At 38.4% G+C, this 21,277-nt stretch overlaps 1 protein-coding gene across 1 annotated transcript in view; it reads right to left on the minus strand.

The window, feature by feature from the left end:
* LOC139727934 (uncharacterized) overlaps window positions 1-21,277 on the minus strand; it is a 43,136-nt gene that overhangs the window by 10,111 nt on the left and 11,748 nt on the right. The window contains exons 6-14 of the mRNA XM_071638907.1: window positions 19,771-19,899; window positions 17,286-17,411; window positions 16,364-16,483; window positions 14,564-14,719; window positions 13,209-13,334; window positions 12,519-12,644; window positions 11,389-11,511; window positions 3,933-4,019; window positions 2,829-2,939 (exon numbers count right to left, since the gene is read on the minus strand). Of these exons, the coding sequence (XP_071495008.1) occupies window positions 2,829-2,939; window positions 3,933-4,019; window positions 11,389-11,511; window positions 12,519-12,644; window positions 13,209-13,334; window positions 14,564-14,719; window positions 16,364-16,483; window positions 17,286-17,411; window positions 19,771-19,899 (1,104 nt within the window). The remainder of the gene's footprint in view (window positions 1-2,828; window positions 2,940-3,932; window positions 4,020-11,388; window positions 11,512-12,518; window positions 12,645-13,208; window positions 13,335-14,563; window positions 14,720-16,363; window positions 16,484-17,285; window positions 17,412-19,770; window positions 19,900-21,277) is intronic.

Consider the following 21,277-nt stretch of genomic DNA (forward strand, 5'->3'; position numbering starts at 1 on the left):
CATTTTTTGATATACTGTACATGGGGAAATAAATCGCCTGGATTACAAGGAAATTGTCACAGGTACAGAGAAATGCGTAATGTTAATGCAGTAAATATGAGAGAATTTGTCGATGATGTGAGTAAAATAATTTGGAGTGATATCACAACTATGACAAATGTTGATGATGCATATCGCTCGTTTGAGGAAAGTTTAATAAAAGTCATTGATAAACATGCACCATTAAAGAAACAAAGAGTTAAAAAGAAAAACTCGCCATGGATGACTGTCAATATACTGGAATTAATTCGCACAAGAAATGTACAAAAGAAAAAAGCAATAAAATCTAAGCAAGAATGTGATTGGTTTGAATATCGGAAACTAAGGAATCTCGTCACAAAGGAAGTGAGAAAGGCCAAAACTGAATTTGTTAGTAATACCGTGAAATCGAATATTAGTAGTTCCAGTGCAATTTGGAAATCGTTGAAACATCTCATGCCATCAAAAAGTCGGAAAGAAAATATTATGTCTATAGAAAAAGAGAATGGAATTATAAGTGACAAACGAGAAATAGCAGACTGTTTTAATTCATTCTTTACTGAAATTGGTGAGTCCATACAAAAAAGTGTGGAGTGTGATGATAGCACACAATACAGACAGTTCATAAGAGCACGTGACAATACGTTTGAATTTCACTCGATCTTGGAAAGAGATGTAATCGACGTAATAGACGTATTACCAGATAAAAAGTCTTGTGGAAGTGATAATTTACCATTGTTTTTGTTGAAACTTATTTCTAAATATATTGCGATTCCTTTGACCCAAATGTTCAATCTGTCCATTCGAACAGGGAAGGTGCCAATGAAACTGAAATGTTCCAGAATTACACCCGTTTGAAGAGTGGTAAAAAGACTGATATGAATAACTATAGACCGATATCTATATTACCTCTTTGCGCTAAGATACTAGAGAAAATTGTGTACAATCAAGTTCATGTTTATTTGAAAGCTGCTGATATTATCAATGTAAACCAGTCTGGTTTTCGTTCTCTACACTCCACTCAGACCACCCTCCTAAAAGTAACGGAAGACTGGTTAAGTTCTATGGACACAGGGAAACTCGTTGGCATGGTTACTATTGACCTGCGAAAAGCGTTTGATACAGTCGATCACTCTGTACTTCTTGACAAACTGCGCTTGATTGGTATGGGTCCTCTCGCCTGTGAATGGTTTGGGGATTATTTGAGTGGTCGCTTTCAGTACACTGAAGTCAATGCAGTTAGATCCCAGCCTTTGAATGTAAGGTGTGGCGTCCCACAGGGGTCCAATCTCGGTCCTCTTTTGTTTATGATCTACATTAACGACCTACCCAATTGTTTGCAGCATTCATCTGTTGCGTTGTACGCGGATGACACATGTATTTATTTTTCTGGAGAGAGAATCAGTCAGATTGAAGCCAAACTTAATACCGATTTGGAATATGTATCTAAATGGCTGAAGTGTAATCATTTAGTTCTAAATTCCAATAAATGTGAAGCTATGATAATTGGTTCACATAAGCGAGTTAAAAAGCAACATATCAATATAGTAATTAACAATACAACCATTAAACAAGTTTCTTGTTGTAAACATCTTGGCGTTTTTGTTGACCAATCACTTGACTGGAATGAACATATTGATTATTTGTGTAAAAGTACAGTGAAAAATTTGTACTTGTTGAAACGAATTCGGTCTTTTATTTCTGATGATATAGCCCTTTTGTTTTATAAATCAATTATTCAAAGTAAATTAGATTACTGTGATGTTGTGTGGAGGAATATAAAGAAATCTCATATTCAAAGACTCCAAATTCTTCAAAATAGATCACTGCGTGCAGTACTGAACGTACAAGCTAGGTTCCCCACTGATTTATTATACACAGCACTCCCCATCGATAAACTGGATAAGAGGCGACATAAACATACTCTACAAATTATGTATAAAATTGCACACAAGTTTTGTCCGAAATATTTGCTTGATATAATTCAACTTAAAGTTTTCAGCTATAACGTAAGGAATTCATCGTTAAATTTTGTGTTACCTTTGATTAAGACTTGTTTCAAACATAAAAGTTTGACATATTCTGGATCAATGCATTGGAATAAGTTACCATTGGAATTGAAACAAAAACCAACGTTTGTAAGCTTTAAAAACGCACTTGACCGAAACTGTTAATTGACAACTTTTTCAGTTTCCCCCTTTGTATGTGCTTCTCTCTCCCTATCTCTCCTCTCTCTTTCTCTCTCTCTCTCTCTGTGTTTCTCTTTCTGTCTGTCTCCCTCATTCTCTCTTTCTCCTGAACTCTCAATTTTTTAGTCTCTTTCATTTTAAACTACGGCGATCATTTGTATAATTGTACATGGTTATCTTTGATTGATCATGTCTGTTTCTGTCGAAATGTGTGCCGCAGTTTCATCAACATGTTATTGTGTTTTTTTCTATATGTTTTTTTCGGTTTTTAAGTATGAGTTTTGTTTTTGTTTGTTTGGTTTCTTTGATCATTTCTGTATAAAATGTATATCTATGTTGTATTTTTTATCCGCACGGACCTGCGGAAGAACAGCCTACGGGCTGAAGTATGTGCCGTGCATAAATAAATGAATGAAATGAAATGAAATGAAACAGGAATAACATGTGGCAAGCTCAAAATTATACATAAATATCATGCATATCAATTGAAATATTTGCAGGTGTAGTTGATATATTCAATAAATTAACATCATAAGATTGTGAGGAAAAACAGTGGCAAAAAATCACAAAGAATGCGACAATTCCGCTTAAGGTTAAACGCATGGCCGATGCGGTACTCACGAACGCAAAGGGGAACTTCCCCTGACCACTGGCCGTTGGCTGTACACACGAGCTGCTCCTCGCCTTCCAAGTAGTAACCTCGGTTGCAGTTATACGTGCATGTTGTTTGGACTGAAAAAGAGCAGAAAAAAAACATACCGTATTGGAGGACAGTAAACAACATACACACATTGGTGCCTTTGCGCCTCTTTGGCCCCCTTTATGAGATCGCACTCACATAACACTGATTAAGGTATAATTGCGATTAGTCTTGATGGCAAAGAAATGTGAGGGAAACAACATTGAGAGGACATAGTCATTCGATATTGTTCGTAGATAAATTATATGCAAATTAAGTCTTGTTTCTACATCTTGAGGAAGGAAACTTGAATCTAAGGTGAGCACAGGTTTATACTGCATGTTATGTCCTAGCCTGACAAGAGAAACAAGCGACAGAATGCTGTTCCTTTAATATAGATGAGCAAAATTTATCTGTAATTTACATTGACACCAGTTCAATTTAACCGTAGGACGTCTTGATGCGGACATATCTCATCAGTAGGACGAGTGTTGCTTAGTCTAAAGACATTCATTACTATGGTACATTACATGGTAATTGCTTCCTTTTTCCAACATAGGACAGCATAGTCACTATGCGTGACGGCTTGAGGCCTTGAATATTTCAGTCGACTTTTTTTCCACTCTTTTCAAGATTATGAACATTCACCCTTACTTTGCAATTTTCTATTCGTCGGCCCCAAGTTACCATATCTTTGTTCAGGTCGTTTGTTCTAATGGTTATCATGCACTGATTATTCCTTTTGTTTTCGTTTTTCGATTGGAATTCATTCTAACAAGTACCTACTCACTCAGGGACCAATATCTATTCCACTTGTGTAATTCCAGAGAGATATAGAACGCGGTACAAGAATGGGTGTTGCAGTTACATTACAACTGAAAAATAATTGTGTTTTTCAAGCTCTACATTAACAAGTACTTAAAGGACACAGGACGAGTTATGGGCTAAGTAGAATAACCTAGTGATAAAAAGAGCAGTGCATTGTACCAGAGGTTCATAGGTTTTTGTTTTTTTTTTATTGCGGAGAGTTTTCTGCGGTTCTTTACCCGGCAGACCGGTGTCGCCTTGGTCCCGGCCACAGCTTCTGCTCACTCTTCCGTTTCTGGGGTCTGACAGCGGACTGCAAGTTTCGGCTGATAGTATGGCCAATGGTAGATAGATAGGTAAGTAGATAGATAGATAGGTGGATAGATAGATAGATAGAGGAAGAGAGGGGAGAGACAGGAAGGGTGAGAGATGGAGAAGAGAGAACATTAATAGTCCACCCCGTTAAATTAAAAGACACAGAGGAAATAATTCTTGAGAAACTTAAAAGCATTTTGCAGCATTACAATCCAGCTCTGAAGTCGTGATCTAAAGGAAACATGTATTCATTATTGCCAGTATCTTTTATTGCAACTAAATAGCGGATAATTGTAACAGGAATAATTAAACAAGGAAAAGTAGAAATTACGCAGTGCGTAATATATGTCCCCGCCGGAAGTAGCATTTTGTAGCAAAATGTACAATATAGGTCAAAAATCAAGGTCAAAGGTCAAAGAAGTCAAAGGTTAAAATTCTGTGTAGAAGTTTTGAAGCGCTTACCTAGTGCCATCACATAAAGCAAACGGAATCGAAATCGGGTTAGAAATGGCAAAGGTAGCATTTTGTAGCAAAATGTACAAGAAAATGTAGGTCAAAAATTAAGGTCAAAGGTCAAAATTCTGTGTAAAAGTTTTGAAGCCCTCACCTAGTGCCATCACATATAGCAAACAGAATCGAAATCGGGTAAGAAATGGCGAAGGAGTAGCATTTTGTAGCAAAATGTACAATAGAGGTCAAAAATCAAGGTCAAAGATCAAAGAAGTCAAAGGTCAAAATTCTGTGTAGAAGTTTTGAAGCCCTCACCTAGTGCCATCACATAAAGCAAACAGAATCGAAATCGGGTTAGAAATGGCGAAGGAGTAGCATTTTGTAGCCAATGTACAATATGGGTCAAAAATCAAGGTCAAAGGTCAAAGAAGACAAAGGTCAAAATTCTGTGTAGAAGTTTTGAAGCCCTCACCTAGTGCCATCACATAAAGCAAACGGAATTGAAATCGGGTAAGAAATAGCGAAGGAGTAGCATTTTGTATCCAATGTACAATACAGGTCAAAAATCAAGGTCAAAGGTCAAAGAAGTCAAAGGTCAAAATTCTGTGTAGAAGTTTTGAAGCCCTCACCTAGTGCCATCACATAAAGCAAACGGAATCGAAATCGGGTTAGAAATGGCGAAGGAGTAGCATTTTGAAGCAAAATGTACAATATAGGTCAAAGGTCAAGGTCAAAGGTCACGACTGAAATTCTGTGTAGAAGTTTTAAAGCTCCCATGTAGTGCTATCATATAAAGCAAACAGAATCAAAATTGGCTCATAAATGACAGAGTAGTAGCAAATTGAAGATTTTGATCACACACGGACGCACACACGGACGGACACACGGACGGACGGACGGACACACGGACGGACACACGGACACACACACGTACGGAGCCCGTTTCATAGTCCCCTGCTCGAACTCGTTCGGCGGGGACAATAAACAATAAATCAAAAATAAACGAAGGATGTCTCACTGAATGGGTGAGATCTGTGAAAGTGGTCAAATTAACAGGCCAGCCTGCAGGCCACGGCAGGTTTTTCTAACCTTCTATGGTCCATAACATTCAATATATCCACGTTGTCGAGAAATCTAACTCCAACAAATGCTAAACCATTATCCGTTTTCTCTCCTTTCTGGCCTTTGTGGGAGTGACCAAGTTATCACGCAGGTGGCCATGTTAAATGTTATGGACCATAAAATGTTAGAAGAAACCCTGAACACAACCGTAAACACAAACCTGTATTCCTAAAGGGTGGCCTATTTATTCGGCCACTTTCACTGACGGATCTCATTATTTCACTGAGACAGTCATTGTTCCTTCGTGATGACACTCAAAGTTGAAAAAGTGCAATTTGTCATTGCTATCTTTATTACAGTACTGTACAGAGTAGATGGCAACTAGCGTCTTGATTGTATCAATAGATAATCCAAAGAAACAGGAAATAAACTATCCCAATTACAAGGCGGCGGGACTTTCGCCGGGAATTCCCCTCGACCTTTACCATAATTCAAATCAAAAGAGGTAATCTCGCGGCACCGGTCTGAGCTTCCACTGACAGTTTCACCTCCTGTCATTAGGTTTTAACTGACTGCGATAATACTGACATTGCAACAGCTTCCAAACACCAACGTGCGACCTCTCATTGTACTCTTTTACTGCAGACTGTTATCTAGATGAAACGTTAACACTGGCACCATTGGCACTTTTTGGGATCTGATAGTACTAGTACTTTGCGTGAGAAGAAGGGACGCCTTAAAGTCCCGTGCATATTAAATTATGTTAGTAAAGTTAACATCAGACTGAAATAAATTGCAACGCCCTCTCAATCAGATTTCTGATGCGAATGTTTCGGTTAGCAAACCAAAGAGAATTCCACTGTACCTACATATACATAATGATAATAATTATACTGTAGTTTACTTAGAAATCTCGCCCTAGCGATCTTCCCAAACTGCAAATATGGCTTATACTTAATATTTATTATATTCACAATCAGGGCCATGTTGCACAAAACTGTGGTAACGTTACAATTAATGCTAACTCTGGAATCCATGGTAACCATCAGTGCTTTCTTGGTTTGAATTGGCTATGGAATGAGTCTTGTTATGATAATTTTTCATTATTACTATCGTTCACATGTTGTATATTTAACAGTACTTAACATTGATTCGTCGTCGTCGTCGTCGCAGCATACTCTTGTCAGAGCGTAGCTTCCCTCACGGCAGCATGATACAAACGTCTGTTTTGAGCCATTCTAGTTGCTTTCTCCATAGAACCAAATGTCTCCCTCACCGTTCTGTCCCATCTATATCTTGGTCTCTCTCTACTACGCTTTCCAGGGAATTGGGCCATAAGGACTCTCTTTTCCATCCCACTGTGTCTCATAATATGCCCAAAATATCCAAGCTTCTGTTTCTTTACATACTTCAGTAGCCAGTCACTCGGTACATTGAGTACCTTTCTGATGTCTTCATTTGTTCGTCGTTCCACCCACGGGACTCTCAAAATTCTGCGATAACATTTATTTTCAAATGCACAGATTCTTTTCTCATCTGCCTTCCGTAGAACCCAAGCTTCGGATGCGTAGGTTGCAATTGGGAAAATGCAGGCTCTGAGAACTCTGAGTTTTGTCTCCTTGTCTTGTCCTTGCCATAGCTTCTTCATGGCATTCAATGCCTTCAAACCCATAGCTAGTCGGCTTTTGATTTCCCTGCTGTTATCACCATTTTGCTGCATTCTCACCCCAAGGTACTTGAAGTTGTCAACCTCCTCCAGTATTGAACCATCAATGCTAACTCTTTCATCATTTCCCCTTGTCTCTTTAGCCACTGACATAACTTTTGTCTTTGATGCGTTCATTTTCAGACCATATGAGTTACTTCTCTCATTTAGGGTTGTGACAAAACTTCTCAGGCCAGTTTTTGATTTAGAGATTATAGCTGCATCATCTGCATATCGCAAATCTCCTAGCTCTTTCCCTCCAACATGTAGGAGATCAAAATTTTCTGCTTGTTTTCTGTCCAGTACTTCCCTCATTATGTTCTCTGTGTAGATGTTGAAAAGTGCTGGAGAGAGTGTACATCCCTGTCGTACTCCTTTCTTGATGCCAAACCAGTCCGTGGTGCCACATTCCAATCTAACAGCTGACTGTTGCTCTGCATACAAAAATTTAATCAACTTAATTACATGATGGGGGAAGCCCATTTCCAGCATCACTTTCCAAAGACGGTTATATTTGATACTATCAAAAGCTTTGGAATAATCTACAAAACAAATGAATACCTCCTGGTTCATTTCATGACATTTTTGAATGAGCAGTTGTAGGTTGAAGATGTGGTCTCGAGTGCCCCGGTGTTTCCTGAAACCTGCTTGGGCATCATTCAATTCCTTCTCTAGTTGTTGAGTGATCCTACTAAGAAGTATTTTTAGCATGATCTTGCTTGCATGACATATAAGGGAGATTGTTCTGTAATTTTCACAAATTTGTAGATCACCTTTCTTTGGGATGGGCACAAACAGAGCACGGCACCAGTCAACAGGCCATTCCCCTGTCTGCCATATCTTCACACAGAGCTTGTGCATCAATGTAATGGCTGCTTCACCACCAGCAAGGAGTAGTTCTGCTTGAATCCCATCACAGCCTGGTGACTTTCCTCCTTTCAGAGCTTTCATTGCCGCTTCTACTTCAGATCGCAAAGGGGTCAGGTGACTGTCTTCTGATGTCTTTATCTTCCAGTTTAGCGGACTTTCTTCTGCTTCTTCCTCCACTTCCTCATCCTCGTACAGTTCCCTACAGTATTCTTTCCAGCGATCCAGGATGTCATTTGTTTCTGTTAAAATACTGCCTTCTTTATTCTTAATAACATTCAGACTGGGTTTAAACTTTTTGGTCAAATTCTTAATTTCACCATACATTGCTTTACTGTTGCCTGCTTTACTGTGTGCTTCTATACTACAACACTTGTTTAAAAGATATTGTCTCTTGTCTTTTCGGCATGCCCTCTTGATATCCTTTGTTGCATTACGGTACTCCAAGCTGGCAATGCTAACACCTTCCTCTTTCATACTTCTCCTCTTTTCAATGAGATTGAGTGTTTCTTCTGAGATCCATTCTGATTTTTTCCTCCTTCTCCGTGATAGGTGTTTTTTGGCTGTTGTGAGTGTTGCTTCCTTTGTTTCCTCCCAAAGATCATTTTGGTGACATCTCTTCTGCTATCGCTGCTAGGGCCTCATATTGGTTATGTACCTCCACTGAAAAGATATCTGGTATGCTTGACACATCAAATCTCATGACTGGTTGACACTTCTTCTTGGCTTTGACTTTGCATTTCATATCTAAGCACAGTAGCTGATAATCCGACCCACAGTCTGCACCTGGAAATGTACGGGTGTTTCTAACACTTGATCTCATGGTTCTGCGGACAAGAATGTAGTCGATCTGATTTATTGTTGTCCCATTTGGGGCTGTCCAAGTATACAGTCTCCTCTTGTGGTGTTTGAAGAGAGTGTTGCATATGCTCAGATTATTTGCTACAGCAAATGACACAAGTTGTTCTCCCCTGTCGTTTCTTTCACCTAGCCCAAAGCCACCAACTGTAGTTTCCTCACCCGGTTCAAAACCCTCACCTACTTTTGCATTAAAATCCCCCATCAGGATGACGATGTCGTTAGTTGGGATTGAGTCAAGTACTTGTTGTATGCTCTCGTAAAACTGTTCAACATCTTCATCAAGGGCTGCACTCGTAGGCGCATAAGCCTGGATGACCGTGATGTTTGCTGGTTGACCTTGTAGTTTCAGTGTTAATACCCTATCGCTGATAGGGTTATATCCTAATAAAGAGTTTGCAACATCATCTGTCAGGTATATACCAACACCCCCTATTCCAGGTTGTTCTCTACCGGAGTAGATAAACATACCTCCTTCCTCAGGTTGAAAATGTCCTTGACCTGCCCATCTGTGTTCTGCGATACCCATTATGCTGATATTATAACGCTTACTTTCATTTATGACCATTTTGAGCTTTCCTGACCTCAAGCTTCTGACATTCCATGTTGCTACTCTCATGTGGTTTCTCAGCCGTATTCTTGAGTTTTCCACACTATCGCCTTCAGGTCGTGTACTTCCTGCAGGATTTGGTGCATGGCCATCATCTTGAGTAGTGGTACTTGCATCAACAATAGGCTCTTCGCCAGTAGCAACTTCTAGGACTTCAGGCCTGGTGGAGCCACCCTCTGTCCTAAAAACGTGATTTCCATGTCTTTGTGCTGCCATTTGGGTGTGTAAGCGATACAATTGAAATGTGGTAGGTCGCCATTACTTTCCACATTCGCAGTGCTCAACTAACTAGAGCAACAGTACCAGTCGCTGATGATACCATTCATCCGGCTGCTACTAATAACCAGTCACCATGTTGGTAGTCTGTCACCTCGTGCTGAATTTTGGTTCCTCGTCCTGCTGCCAGCGAGGGGCCTAGTCAGTTTTATGGCGCTGACTACTCGCCACTTACAGTGTAGGTAATAATGGTCAATTATGCACATTTTAAGAGCTTAGCTGTGGCCAAAGCTAAGTCCACGCATGACCTCCCTACACTGTCCGGATGCAGTTTAACGTCATACCCAGGACACTAACATTGATTATACTGATTTAATTTTTCGCAATGGCTGTTTCTATCCCTAACTCAGATCTTAGAAGTATTTTGAAGCACTAATGCTGGGCTTCTGTTTCATCTGCAAAATGGTGAATAATGCTTTTAATGAGACGCGAACAATGATTATTACAACACATAGTATTAACATGTTAACACATTCAAAGTTCACACTCAATGAAAAAACTAAATGTAATGGATAGTGAAATTGTTACGTCACTATATTACCCCTCACTAAGTATCTCATGCAGTATTATAAATCATATCATATACATGAATATCCTCGACGTCATGAAGTCATTACACTATTGTTTTTTTTTTAATTTGAATATAGCTGTTGATTAGTGCTTGCTCTTTTTGGTGGAGCGCATGAATCCTGATAGATGTTACGGAATGTAAACTTTCTCATCAAGGGGGCGGGCTTGTCAATTGCCTACTCGAATATATTTAGTCCTAGAGATAATCAATTACTTCGTTCCTTTACGCGAGCTTAAAAAAAAAAATCTTAACTGGCATCTTCTGCCCATAATCCTGGTTACCCAATGAAAGTGATTTGATTTGATTTATTGATTCTTACATTATCATCGTACATACACATTCATGAGTATGTGTACATAGATTGTTGGTGGCATACATATATGAAATACGTTCTTAACATAGTAGGTTTTTTTTTTCTTCATTGCCTTTACAGTGTACAGCAAAACGTATCAGCGATACAAGGAATTATACAGAAGGGTTACAGCTACAGCTTAAAGGGTGTGTACAGTTCTGGTTGAGGTGAGGATTTAGCTTTTAACGTTTTGCGAGATATTCAGAAACCACTCTATGAGATGTCAAAGAGCATGCAATTCTAAGGGACTCAAAAGTTGATTTGATGAAAATCGGTTTTGAAATGGCTAAGATATCCAAAAACAAGGTGAAACAAAGAGATCCTAATAAAAGGCGTGGCCTGTCACCTTTTATTATTATTAAACTTTTTTTTGGATATCTCAGCCATTTGAAAACCAATTTTCATCAAACAAACGTTGAATCCTTCTTGAAATTACATGCTCTTTCATATTTCATAGGAGGTTTCTCATTGTCTCACTTATAGGAATGTTGAAAACATGAATCCCCACCTCAACCAATACTGTACAGTCCCTTTAAGCGTAGCTTGATTTGCTTGCAGCCCTCATACATCGGAAAAAAATAGGAGTGGATATAAGCTCTCGGGCACAAACTTTAAAGTTGGGTACAGACCTGTGCATGTTCTTCCGTCTTCGTTGAGCCTGTAGCCTTGAGGACACGTGCAAAAATACGAACCCACGTTGTTGACGCACACATGGTCACATCTAGAACTGTCGAAGGCGCATTCATTCACATCTGCATAATATGGTAAAAAAAAAAACCACCAGAATACAAACATTTTCGTTATTGCTCATCATATGACATTCTCTAAAATGTACCATAACACACCTTTGCTATCGGGTAAGCTGACTGTTCAATAAACTAGCAGTTTCGCAATTTTCGTAGTTTCGTTACATTCAGACCTTTTGTAATTGGCTTGGACCACGCTCCGTTAACATCCGATGGGTTCATAAAACAAATAGTGAACGGTCTTTATACGTGCAATTAAAAAAAAATCCTCATTATTTAATTTGGCTTTGGCTCGTGAAGTAGAGCGTCTACATCTTGCATCTCATGAGAAATCCTGTAAAATCACGCTCATTGACCATTCACATTGTATACTTACTAGCACGTGGACGGGCTAGAACGAATGTAAAGAGAATAGGGTGTATATAGGGTGTACAATAAAAAGCAATAAAGTTCATAAACTTGAACTTAATGATTAATGCTCCTTTTGTGCGTCAATAAAAATCAAAGCGAGACAGAAACATGTGTAATCTTTTTTTAAATGAAATGTCCACTGATAATAATAGATTAATGATATAGGTGATAATTATGACTATCATAATTATTGACCATAATTATTACATGATAATACTATAGTAATCATGATATCTAGAATAGTAATTATGGTGACGACTATGAGAACATGATGACAATGTTGTTAAATGTATACACCTTTAGATGTAGAAACCATGTACCCCGTTATCACGCATCTTATGCGAAAAATTACAATAAACTTTGTGTATTTAAAAAGAAGGCATCTCTTAATGAATAGAAATAGGGAACAAATGCCAGGCAAAATTATTTTTCTAAGCAAGTCTCAGTACAGTAAAAAAAAAAAACAAGTGGAAACAAAAAGATATAGAATTGGGAAAACGAAAGAAGGTGCACTGGAAGACACCAAATGCACTTTCAAACCGTCAGTGAAGATACGACCCTGAATTAGAAGTGACAGTTGCTAATTGCATTCAAAGTCTTACCGATGCAGCTGAACCGATCATGGGGATCGACGGCGAAACCCTCGGGACAGGTGCAGGAGAAGCTCCCGGGAGAGTTGCGGCACTGGTACGCACAACCTCCGTTGTTCAGTAAGCACTCATCGATTTCTTTCAACAACAAAAAAGGAAAACATGGACTTGAAATTTATGACATTTTGAAAAAACAAAACATGATAGTATGCTACTCACATACATGCACACACACAGACACGCACCGCTACAAACACAGCTTAATTCTACTGGAAGGCAACTAATTCTTTTAAGTGAGCCACCTAAACTTACTCTGGATACTTCTATCCACTTACCCGCTCACAAACAGAGAAGTGCATTAACCTGTGTAATGAGGGAGTTAGCAAGGGGCATTACTATGTAAACGTAAATTTCTGGGTGATACTGTTCAAATCCGCCTAATTACTTTATGATTGTCCCTTTAAATCATCAAACAGATAAACAGCTTTGCATCCCATATTTTGCTAAGTAACGATCATGTAAAAAAAAAAATACACAAGCGTCCACACATGAAATTTGATGTTTTGTTCAAAAACAAAGACAAACGAGCTACAGAAGAAGGAAGAAAGTCGTATGATTTGTACAGCCCTGTAAAGCCAACATGAGGGGCTAGTGTTTGTGTTACTCATATACCGGGAGAGTTATTGACTTTTTCTTGCCTACCTATACACGAATTCTGATCCTGGGGATCTAGTGTATAACCAGTGTTACACGTGCAGAAGTAGGATCCCTCGGTGTTGATACACGAGTGTTGACAGGCATGGTTGCGCATGGCACATTCGTTGACGTCTGGATTCCATTCGAACGAGGAATGAAAAGGTTAAAACATCATACTTCGTCACCAAAGATTAACAGTTCCCTATGAAAACATACAACCCACAAAAATAACACACACAAAAATTACGTAACATTTGTACTGTAATTTCATCCATTTCAAAGGACATCTTTGAGAACAGTGTAAATTGCAATATAAAACATTTCGTAACAACTGAGGTAGTGTGAATTATACCAGAACAAAAAATAAAAATAAAATAAATAAGCAAGTTTAGTGAGTTACTTACGCTATTATCTATTACTTTTAGTCACGTGATGCAATTCATCACTCCTGATCCCCCGTATTGAACTGGAAGATCTTCAAATGTAAGACATTAACAACTTACATACATTCTCTACATCCCTGATTACGGATGATGTATAATAACAATAACATTTTAAAGAAAAAAATTCTAGATATCGTTTTCGTCTTAATAATGTTATTTGTAACAAAGAGAGGCAAGTTGGCATCAACTATTTCAGAATTTATATGTTGCATTTCTCTAGCATTGACATTACTGTCAGTTGATTCAGATTGAAATCAAACGATGTTTTAAAAATCTATTTCGAATCAGATTGGATGGTGTTTACTAAGTACTTCTACTATACATTCCAAAGGAAAAAAAAAACAAATTATATCAAGTATATCATATGATATTACAGGGGCGTCACCAGTTTTTGTTTTGTTTTGTTTTGTTTTTTTTTTTTTTGGGGGGGGGGGAGAGTGCGTTTATATTTCTAATACCACTTCTGGGTTTCATCACCTAACAAGCACAAAAAAAGGGGGACCCTCAGCGCAAATTTCTGATTCCACTTCCGGATTTCTTCAGGTGACCTAGAAAAAAAAAACGTCTCTTAGGGGCAAAAACTCTGTTGTTGTTGTTTTTTCTTTAGGGTCTGTTTTATATTGCATTGTAGAGTCACTCAAGTATTGTATGTAAAGCGTATAAAGATTACCAAATATTTGTTATCTTCTTCTTACTATTATTATTATTATTATTATTATTATCATTATTATTATTATCACTATTATCATTATTGTTATCATTATTATTATTATTAGTAGTAGTAGTAGTAGTAGTAGTAGCATCATTATCATTGTTATATTACTATCATTATTATCATCATCATCATTACTATTACTACCATTATTTTATTAGTATTGTTATTATTATCATTTTCGCTGATGCCTGCCAGATAGTCACCTGCACATCGAACACTAGATCCAGGGACGACGATGAAGCCGATTTTGCATCGGCAGTCGGCGATTGAAGGTCGACCGGGGTCACTGGTGATCGAGTTTTCTGGGCAAGGTTTGCAGCGCCGTCCGTTTGAGCTCAGGTAGGTGTTGGCGGGACATTCTGCCGTCAAGAACAGTCGGTGGATTAATGCATGCAAACTAATGATGCATGCATCATATGCCATTGCAGGGGCGGGTCCAGGAATTCCGTAAAGAGGGGCGCCTTTTTACAAAATTGATGGGGGCGCACGCACCCCACCCCCATTTTTTCTTTTTATTTCTTTTGTTTTGAAAAAAAAAGGGGGGGCGCGCGCCCGGTGCACCCCTGCCTGGATCCGCCATTGCATTGCAACACACAAAGACCACGGTCCCGTTTCATAAAGCTGTTCGTAAAGTTACGCATGACTTTACGAAAGACTGGAATATGAAGTGCCAATATGAGTGCCCACTTTTCCCCTTACGTTTTAACAAAGTACGACTGTATGTCAATATTATTTTCATCTACAGCAAACAAAAATACGCTTTCAACTAAAAACGTGTGTTAACATGTAAGAATAATCATTATCATCTGCAAATTTAGCTATCAAAATTGATTAACAATGATTAGGAAACCCACTTGGCTTGCCATATTGAAGTCGTTAGTAAAGTCGTGCGCAACTTTACGAACGGCGTTATGAAACAGGGCCCAGAATTTTCATTCAATCCGAAAAAACATTACAAACATTCTGAGGGGTTAAGGGCCTATCCCACAGGAGGAGACGTCGCCACGACTGCTGCCGCTACTGATGGTCAGTCTCGGTAGACCCAAAAAATGGCTTGAGCTCTCACCAAGGGGACAACTGCAGAGCGACGCCCGAGACGTCTCCAAACAAGATGACAACTTATTCACCCGTAACTTCATCGCGACTTCTCCGAGAAGCATTCTCTGTTGCCGAGACGTATTCGCGACGTCTCAAAATCGTCGCCGGTAGGTCGCCATTAGGTCTCGGAGACGTCTCGGACAAAATTAGTCACAGCGACGAGGCAACGACATCTCCGGGACCAGCTGAAATTGGAAAAGGTTTCTTTGAAATTTTGAACATGCTCGATTCTCCTCAGGACCCGGCTATAGTCTCCAGGAGACATCGCGGAGACGCCGGGAAGACATCTCCGCAACCAGCCATCACCAGACCGATGAGATACCCACTTATTGCTGAGTGGATGGGGCAGTGAATCCTACAATGTCTGATCCTATTGCCCTCGGTAATTTCTCAACAGCTCTATGCCCCTGGGACTCAACTCTTTGAATGCATAATAAATTGCTGCTTCCTCGCTTTATTTAGGATTGATGGATCAGCACGTCTTCCCCCATTCGCTGGGCAGGAAAAGATCATCAAAGGCGACACCATCAGCTCTAGACAGCGTCTGAAGACTATCATTCCCCGGGCTATCATTCTAGGAGTCAGAGTACATCATCTTTTATTCAGAATTGATACTACATTTATTAAATCGACCTTTCACATATGGCAAAGACATGACAGGTCAGTAAGACTCTGTTACTACACATGAAAACTGAAATCAAACTAAGAGCCCGACACACCTTACCTTTATAGCAACACACAATCAGTGCCGACTACAACGCCACACCCAACATCTCAGTGGGAAATATGAATTGGGTAATGGAAACTTAAATACATGTATTACGATTGACAAGGTCTCGACCCCATCCCCCGAAAACGTCGAACTACTCGATGCTAGTGCTACTTAGTACTTTTGTTTGGCTTACCTCTGCACCGCCTTCCTCCCACAAGGGCTGAGCCCGATGGACACAGGCACTGGTAACCGCCGAAGGTGTTGCGGCATTGGTACTCGCAGGGCGACGACGGACGTGAACACTCGTTGATGTCTAAGAATTTTTTTTTTCGGTTCAAAGAAAAGTTGTTGAGGGACACAATGATATTCATAAAAAGATCTCACAATACGGCTTGCAAAGACAGAATTTGTGATACCAAAACTGATGCTAACGTAATGTCATAATAACCCGCCATTTTGTGACCTTGATTGAGATGCTGATATCGAAGCCGAGAGAAGGACACACAAATGATTTGGAAGCAAAAATAAAACAATATCGAATTTGCTGAACAATGAAAACTTTGACACTTCACCAATCTCTTCTCTGACATTCAGAGTCTAAGAATAGTGGACATACGACACTTTTGCAGGGCATGTTAATGTGATTTAGTGGGCTTAGTGTATTTGCTCCTCTTATCGTTCGCACAAGACGACGAAATTATTTCAAATTAATTTTGTAATTCATTCTTATTCTCTAAAAATTCTTATGTAGCTCACAGTCACGCATTGATAAAGTATGAGCACGAATCATACATCCTCAAGAATAGTGCATGCAAATTTTAATACACTCTTAAAAACACACAAACAGCAAACAAATAAAAACAAAAACATTAAAGGCCTTTATCATGCACACAAATAGTTTGACAGATGTGTTATTTAATAATACAGAAGACATGACACATATTCTGGTATGAATAAATTGTATAGTATCTATATGTAAAAACAAAATCGCCAAATAGGGCAAGAGCATAATCAAAGACCAATCTCTTTTGGGAGATGGTGATACAGGAATTGTGTGAAGGAGTGAGAGATGAATGCCAGCTGAAAACGGCTGTACTCTGACAACTATTTTTTACCTTCACACGTTCGCCTGTCACGTGACAGAGCGAGTCCCCGTCGACACTGGCAAGACGCCGTCCCGTTAACCGTTACGCATGAGCCGTAAGCACACCGCATTCGAGAGCACGGATCCACGATTTGATCTGCAAAGACATAACGGGATAAACTTTGTTAATTCTATAGGAAAAACTATAAGATGATGAGGAAAAACACGCCTAGATTGTTTCTCTCTTCGCATTTGATTTTGATTTGATTTTGATATGACTTTGATTTATTTCAACAGGGTAAAAAGCCTGCTATCAGCTCTGAAGCTGCTTTCCAGCAGGGCACGCGTGCAGTGCATAAGAATTTACAAAACTGCTTCAAACACAAAGAGTATCAGGTACAATAATAATAGTAATAATAACAATAAAAACAATATAATGATAATAATAAAACTGATTAAACACAACATAAATGACCTGCAAATGAGCAGAATTAAAAGTGGAACATATATGTGAATATAAACATAAAATGATTTGGAATGACAAAGAGTACATTTCGATGACAACAGGAATGAAATTGTGACAGAAAAGAATAATGTGCCTAATGAAAACAAAAATTTGATACAATGACTTGTTACAATAATGAATGGCAAGAGATTAATATAATATCTATAAATCTACTTTCTGGATTGCTTTTAAAAGAGCTCAAGTTGTCAATGATTCGAAAGAACGAAAACCTGAAGTATGGCAAGATGGAATGGCAGATGTTACTGATGTTACCAGACAGCTTGCCTGAGGCTTGCCCGATATATGGTAACAACTATCCTAAGTGTAAACTGCATTCAAAACATTGAAATGCACATTGTGATCGAAATAGCTTGCTACAGGTGCTAAGAGGAAAATATGCATGAAGTTGAAAACATAACTAAACCGACCTAATCATTTGACTCTTCATTATGCATTGCAAGCTTTGTTTATCATGACTTACTGAAGAAAAAGTAGCATTTTCAAGTTTAATGTTAGTTTCAAATGTTATACTCAATCATACTTCGTTCAATTGACTTTTTATTACATCTACACACGCTAAAAAGAAATTAGGAAATGAAATCAAACAATCACTCAATGAATGTATAGCACTATCGTTTCATTTACATTTACATTTACAGTCATATGTTGCTGTGCTTTTGCGCTTTTGTTTTTGTTTTTGTGGGTTTTCTTCTTGTCTGTCCTGTAATGTCTGTCCTGTTTTGAATTACTTTATATTTTTCTTTTGTAAATCAAGAAAGTCTAAGTGTTTTGCGTCGATTATATTAGTTGTCCACATACGAGTATAAGCACTGCTTAGACAAGTGGTCCACTACTTTTTTTTTTCAGAACATGTAGATTATGAAACAAGTTGGTGTGAGACTATCTATACTTGTTTCCAATAGTTAGTCACCTCTGATTTTAATCTTACCGTCGATCAATGTGTAGGCGTCTCTATTCTAGATTATTTGTAATTTTCCTATACTGCGTTGTGTGGTAGAAAATGAAAAAAAAAAAATAAATTGGACTAAAATTAAATTGAACTTTCGCTTACAATATCCCATAAAACAGCCCGGGATTTAATCAAAGGAATGATAATTTACTCATTAACTACGTAACCAGGCTATCGAAGTATGATACCTTTCTGCGCATTTAATAGTCAGAAAAACTATTTCTGCATAATTCCAATTATTTTTCTGTCGGTAGCGTCTGTGTTCTGCGTTGGCTATAGGGTGTGCCGTTAAATAACGCCTTTAAAAATACAGGACAAATCAATATGCTACAAACAAATTAAATGATTGGTAGTCAGGGATATAAAAATAATAGATTTTTTTTTTTTTTGGTCAAACGGGGGTAGTCAGGTTATAATACTTTATGGCCGATTAGAAATCAATGCCATTTTTTCTGTTTGTTATATTTACAGACTAGTAATTACTGTTATTTAGCTATTTCGTCTTATAGAATGCATTGTGTGTGCTTAAGTAGATCCTACTCATCTTTGCACGAAAATTCATGATATAAGCGAATTTGTTGACAGAATATCGTCATAACACGATAAACATGACATTGCTTCTCAATGGGACTGTTTTGTAAGGGGTGTTTTGTTTGTTTGTTTTGGGGTGTAACTATAGCCATGAATACAATGGAGTAAAGAGGCTAAACAGGTGCACGGAGAAGATACAGGGTTCTGGCAACTTTATTGTTGAAGGGGAATTAGGGAGAAAAACAATTCTCTTCTTAAAACATAGGTACTTCTCCGCTTGGAAAGTTGGCTGTCATGAACGCGTCTCCATGGATACGATCTTCTAACCTAATCCGACTTTTGATATACATCCTCTTGTAAAAGAAAAAAAAAATCAGGGCCATTCTATCAACAGTTGATGCATCATGAAAAACGAGGCAAAAACAGGAAACAAATCATCTTCCAAGTGGTGCCCCCCCCCCCCCCCCTCCTCCGCCTTCCCCCATTCCTCCCCCGGCTTGACTGACTCACATGCGCACGAGTGTCCATCGGCGTTGAGCTCATAGCCCCGCTGACAGCTGCAGGAGTAGCTGCCCCCGTGGTTGTGGCATCTCTCGCTGCAAGGTCCCCTACCACTGTTCGGAGCGCATTCGTTGATATCTGCATTGAAACACAATTTCAAAAAGCATTAATTGAAGTGTAGTTACAATACTGCGTCTTCAAGCACACTGAAATCGTAAAAGAAAATAGATTTAAAAAATATCGAAGTGACCCACATGATCGAGGTAATTATTTCCAATATTAAAAAAAAAAATGATGTACAGATATTTGTACACAAGACACAAATGTTAAAGTCATGATAAGTAAATCTCTGCGCAGCTCCTCCTCCTACAAGTAGCATCAATTAGCTAAGAACACCTTGGTTCTTTCGGGGTAAGAGACCTCCATGCTAACTGGACTTAAATGGAGATATAACCGAGATATAATTGAACAGCCTGCCTGACTCATGAAGTATTTTCAGTATCTGTGCAAGACTTCTGAAGAGACCCTGAATTTGTGACCGGTTGCAACGACTGACTATTGATGATTATATAAATGAAGGGATGTCATATTGTGCATCGGAATTCGATCAGATTTTTAACAAATATTACAGTCCACTACATCTTGAAATCCGACAGGCAGACAGACGGGAATTACATCTTCTTTCTTCGAGTTTTTCTTTCTTTCTTCTACTATCTTTCCTCTATTGCTATCTTATATTTTCATTCGTTGAATCATGTACATTGTAATCTGTATATTGATGTTTTCTGTGATATTACTGGAATGAAATTTGATTTATGTATGAAAATTTATGTTTGAAGAAAATAAATCAAACAAACAAATAAAACATACATCTAACGGTACCTGAAATTTGATCAACCCTTTCCCTGCACGCGATTCTAAAAATCCTTACTATCTATCTTTATGATATACAATGTTGATAGGATCACATTGTAATCGAAAGAAAAATATCATCGTATGACGTCAGTGGCACACTCAGAGCTAATACTGTTTTTGGTACCGACACAAGTAGTAGGTTGAAGTATATTGGTTGCATTATTTCATTTATTTCTTGTTTGCTCAGTAGTTTTGGAAGTTAATGAAAAAAAAAGCTGGTGGCGAGTACAATTATTCTGGGGGAAAAATATACACCAGAGAGGGGTTGGATATAGTTGTAGAACCACCAGTTACGGGATAGCATTAGCTTTTAATTAAAAAAAAAAACAGACAAACAAACAAAAACATGCCACCTTTGCTTATCAGTTTCTCGTCACTGTTATATCTACAGATACGACTGTCGATAAGAATTCCTTATTTAAAGATTTTTTTCTTAAAGACTACACGTAATATTTCATGATAATAGGTTGCATACTTTAAGTCAAAATGCAGCCCATATGGATTGATAAGTCGAACAAAAACTTTGTTGCGTAAATCGACCCTAATCACTTCCTAATAAAGACGACACAATTAGAGTACTTGCAACATTTTGATTCCAATC

This window comes from Diadema antillarum, unplaced genomic scaffold (genome assembly GCF_040938485.1).
Source record: "Diadema antillarum isolate AM-2024a unplaced genomic scaffold, OU_Dant_1.0 seq00000160_RagTag, whole genome shotgun sequence".
NCBI classification, from domain to species: domain Eukaryota; kingdom Metazoa; phylum Echinodermata; class Echinoidea; order Diadematoida; family Diadematidae; genus Diadema; species Diadema antillarum.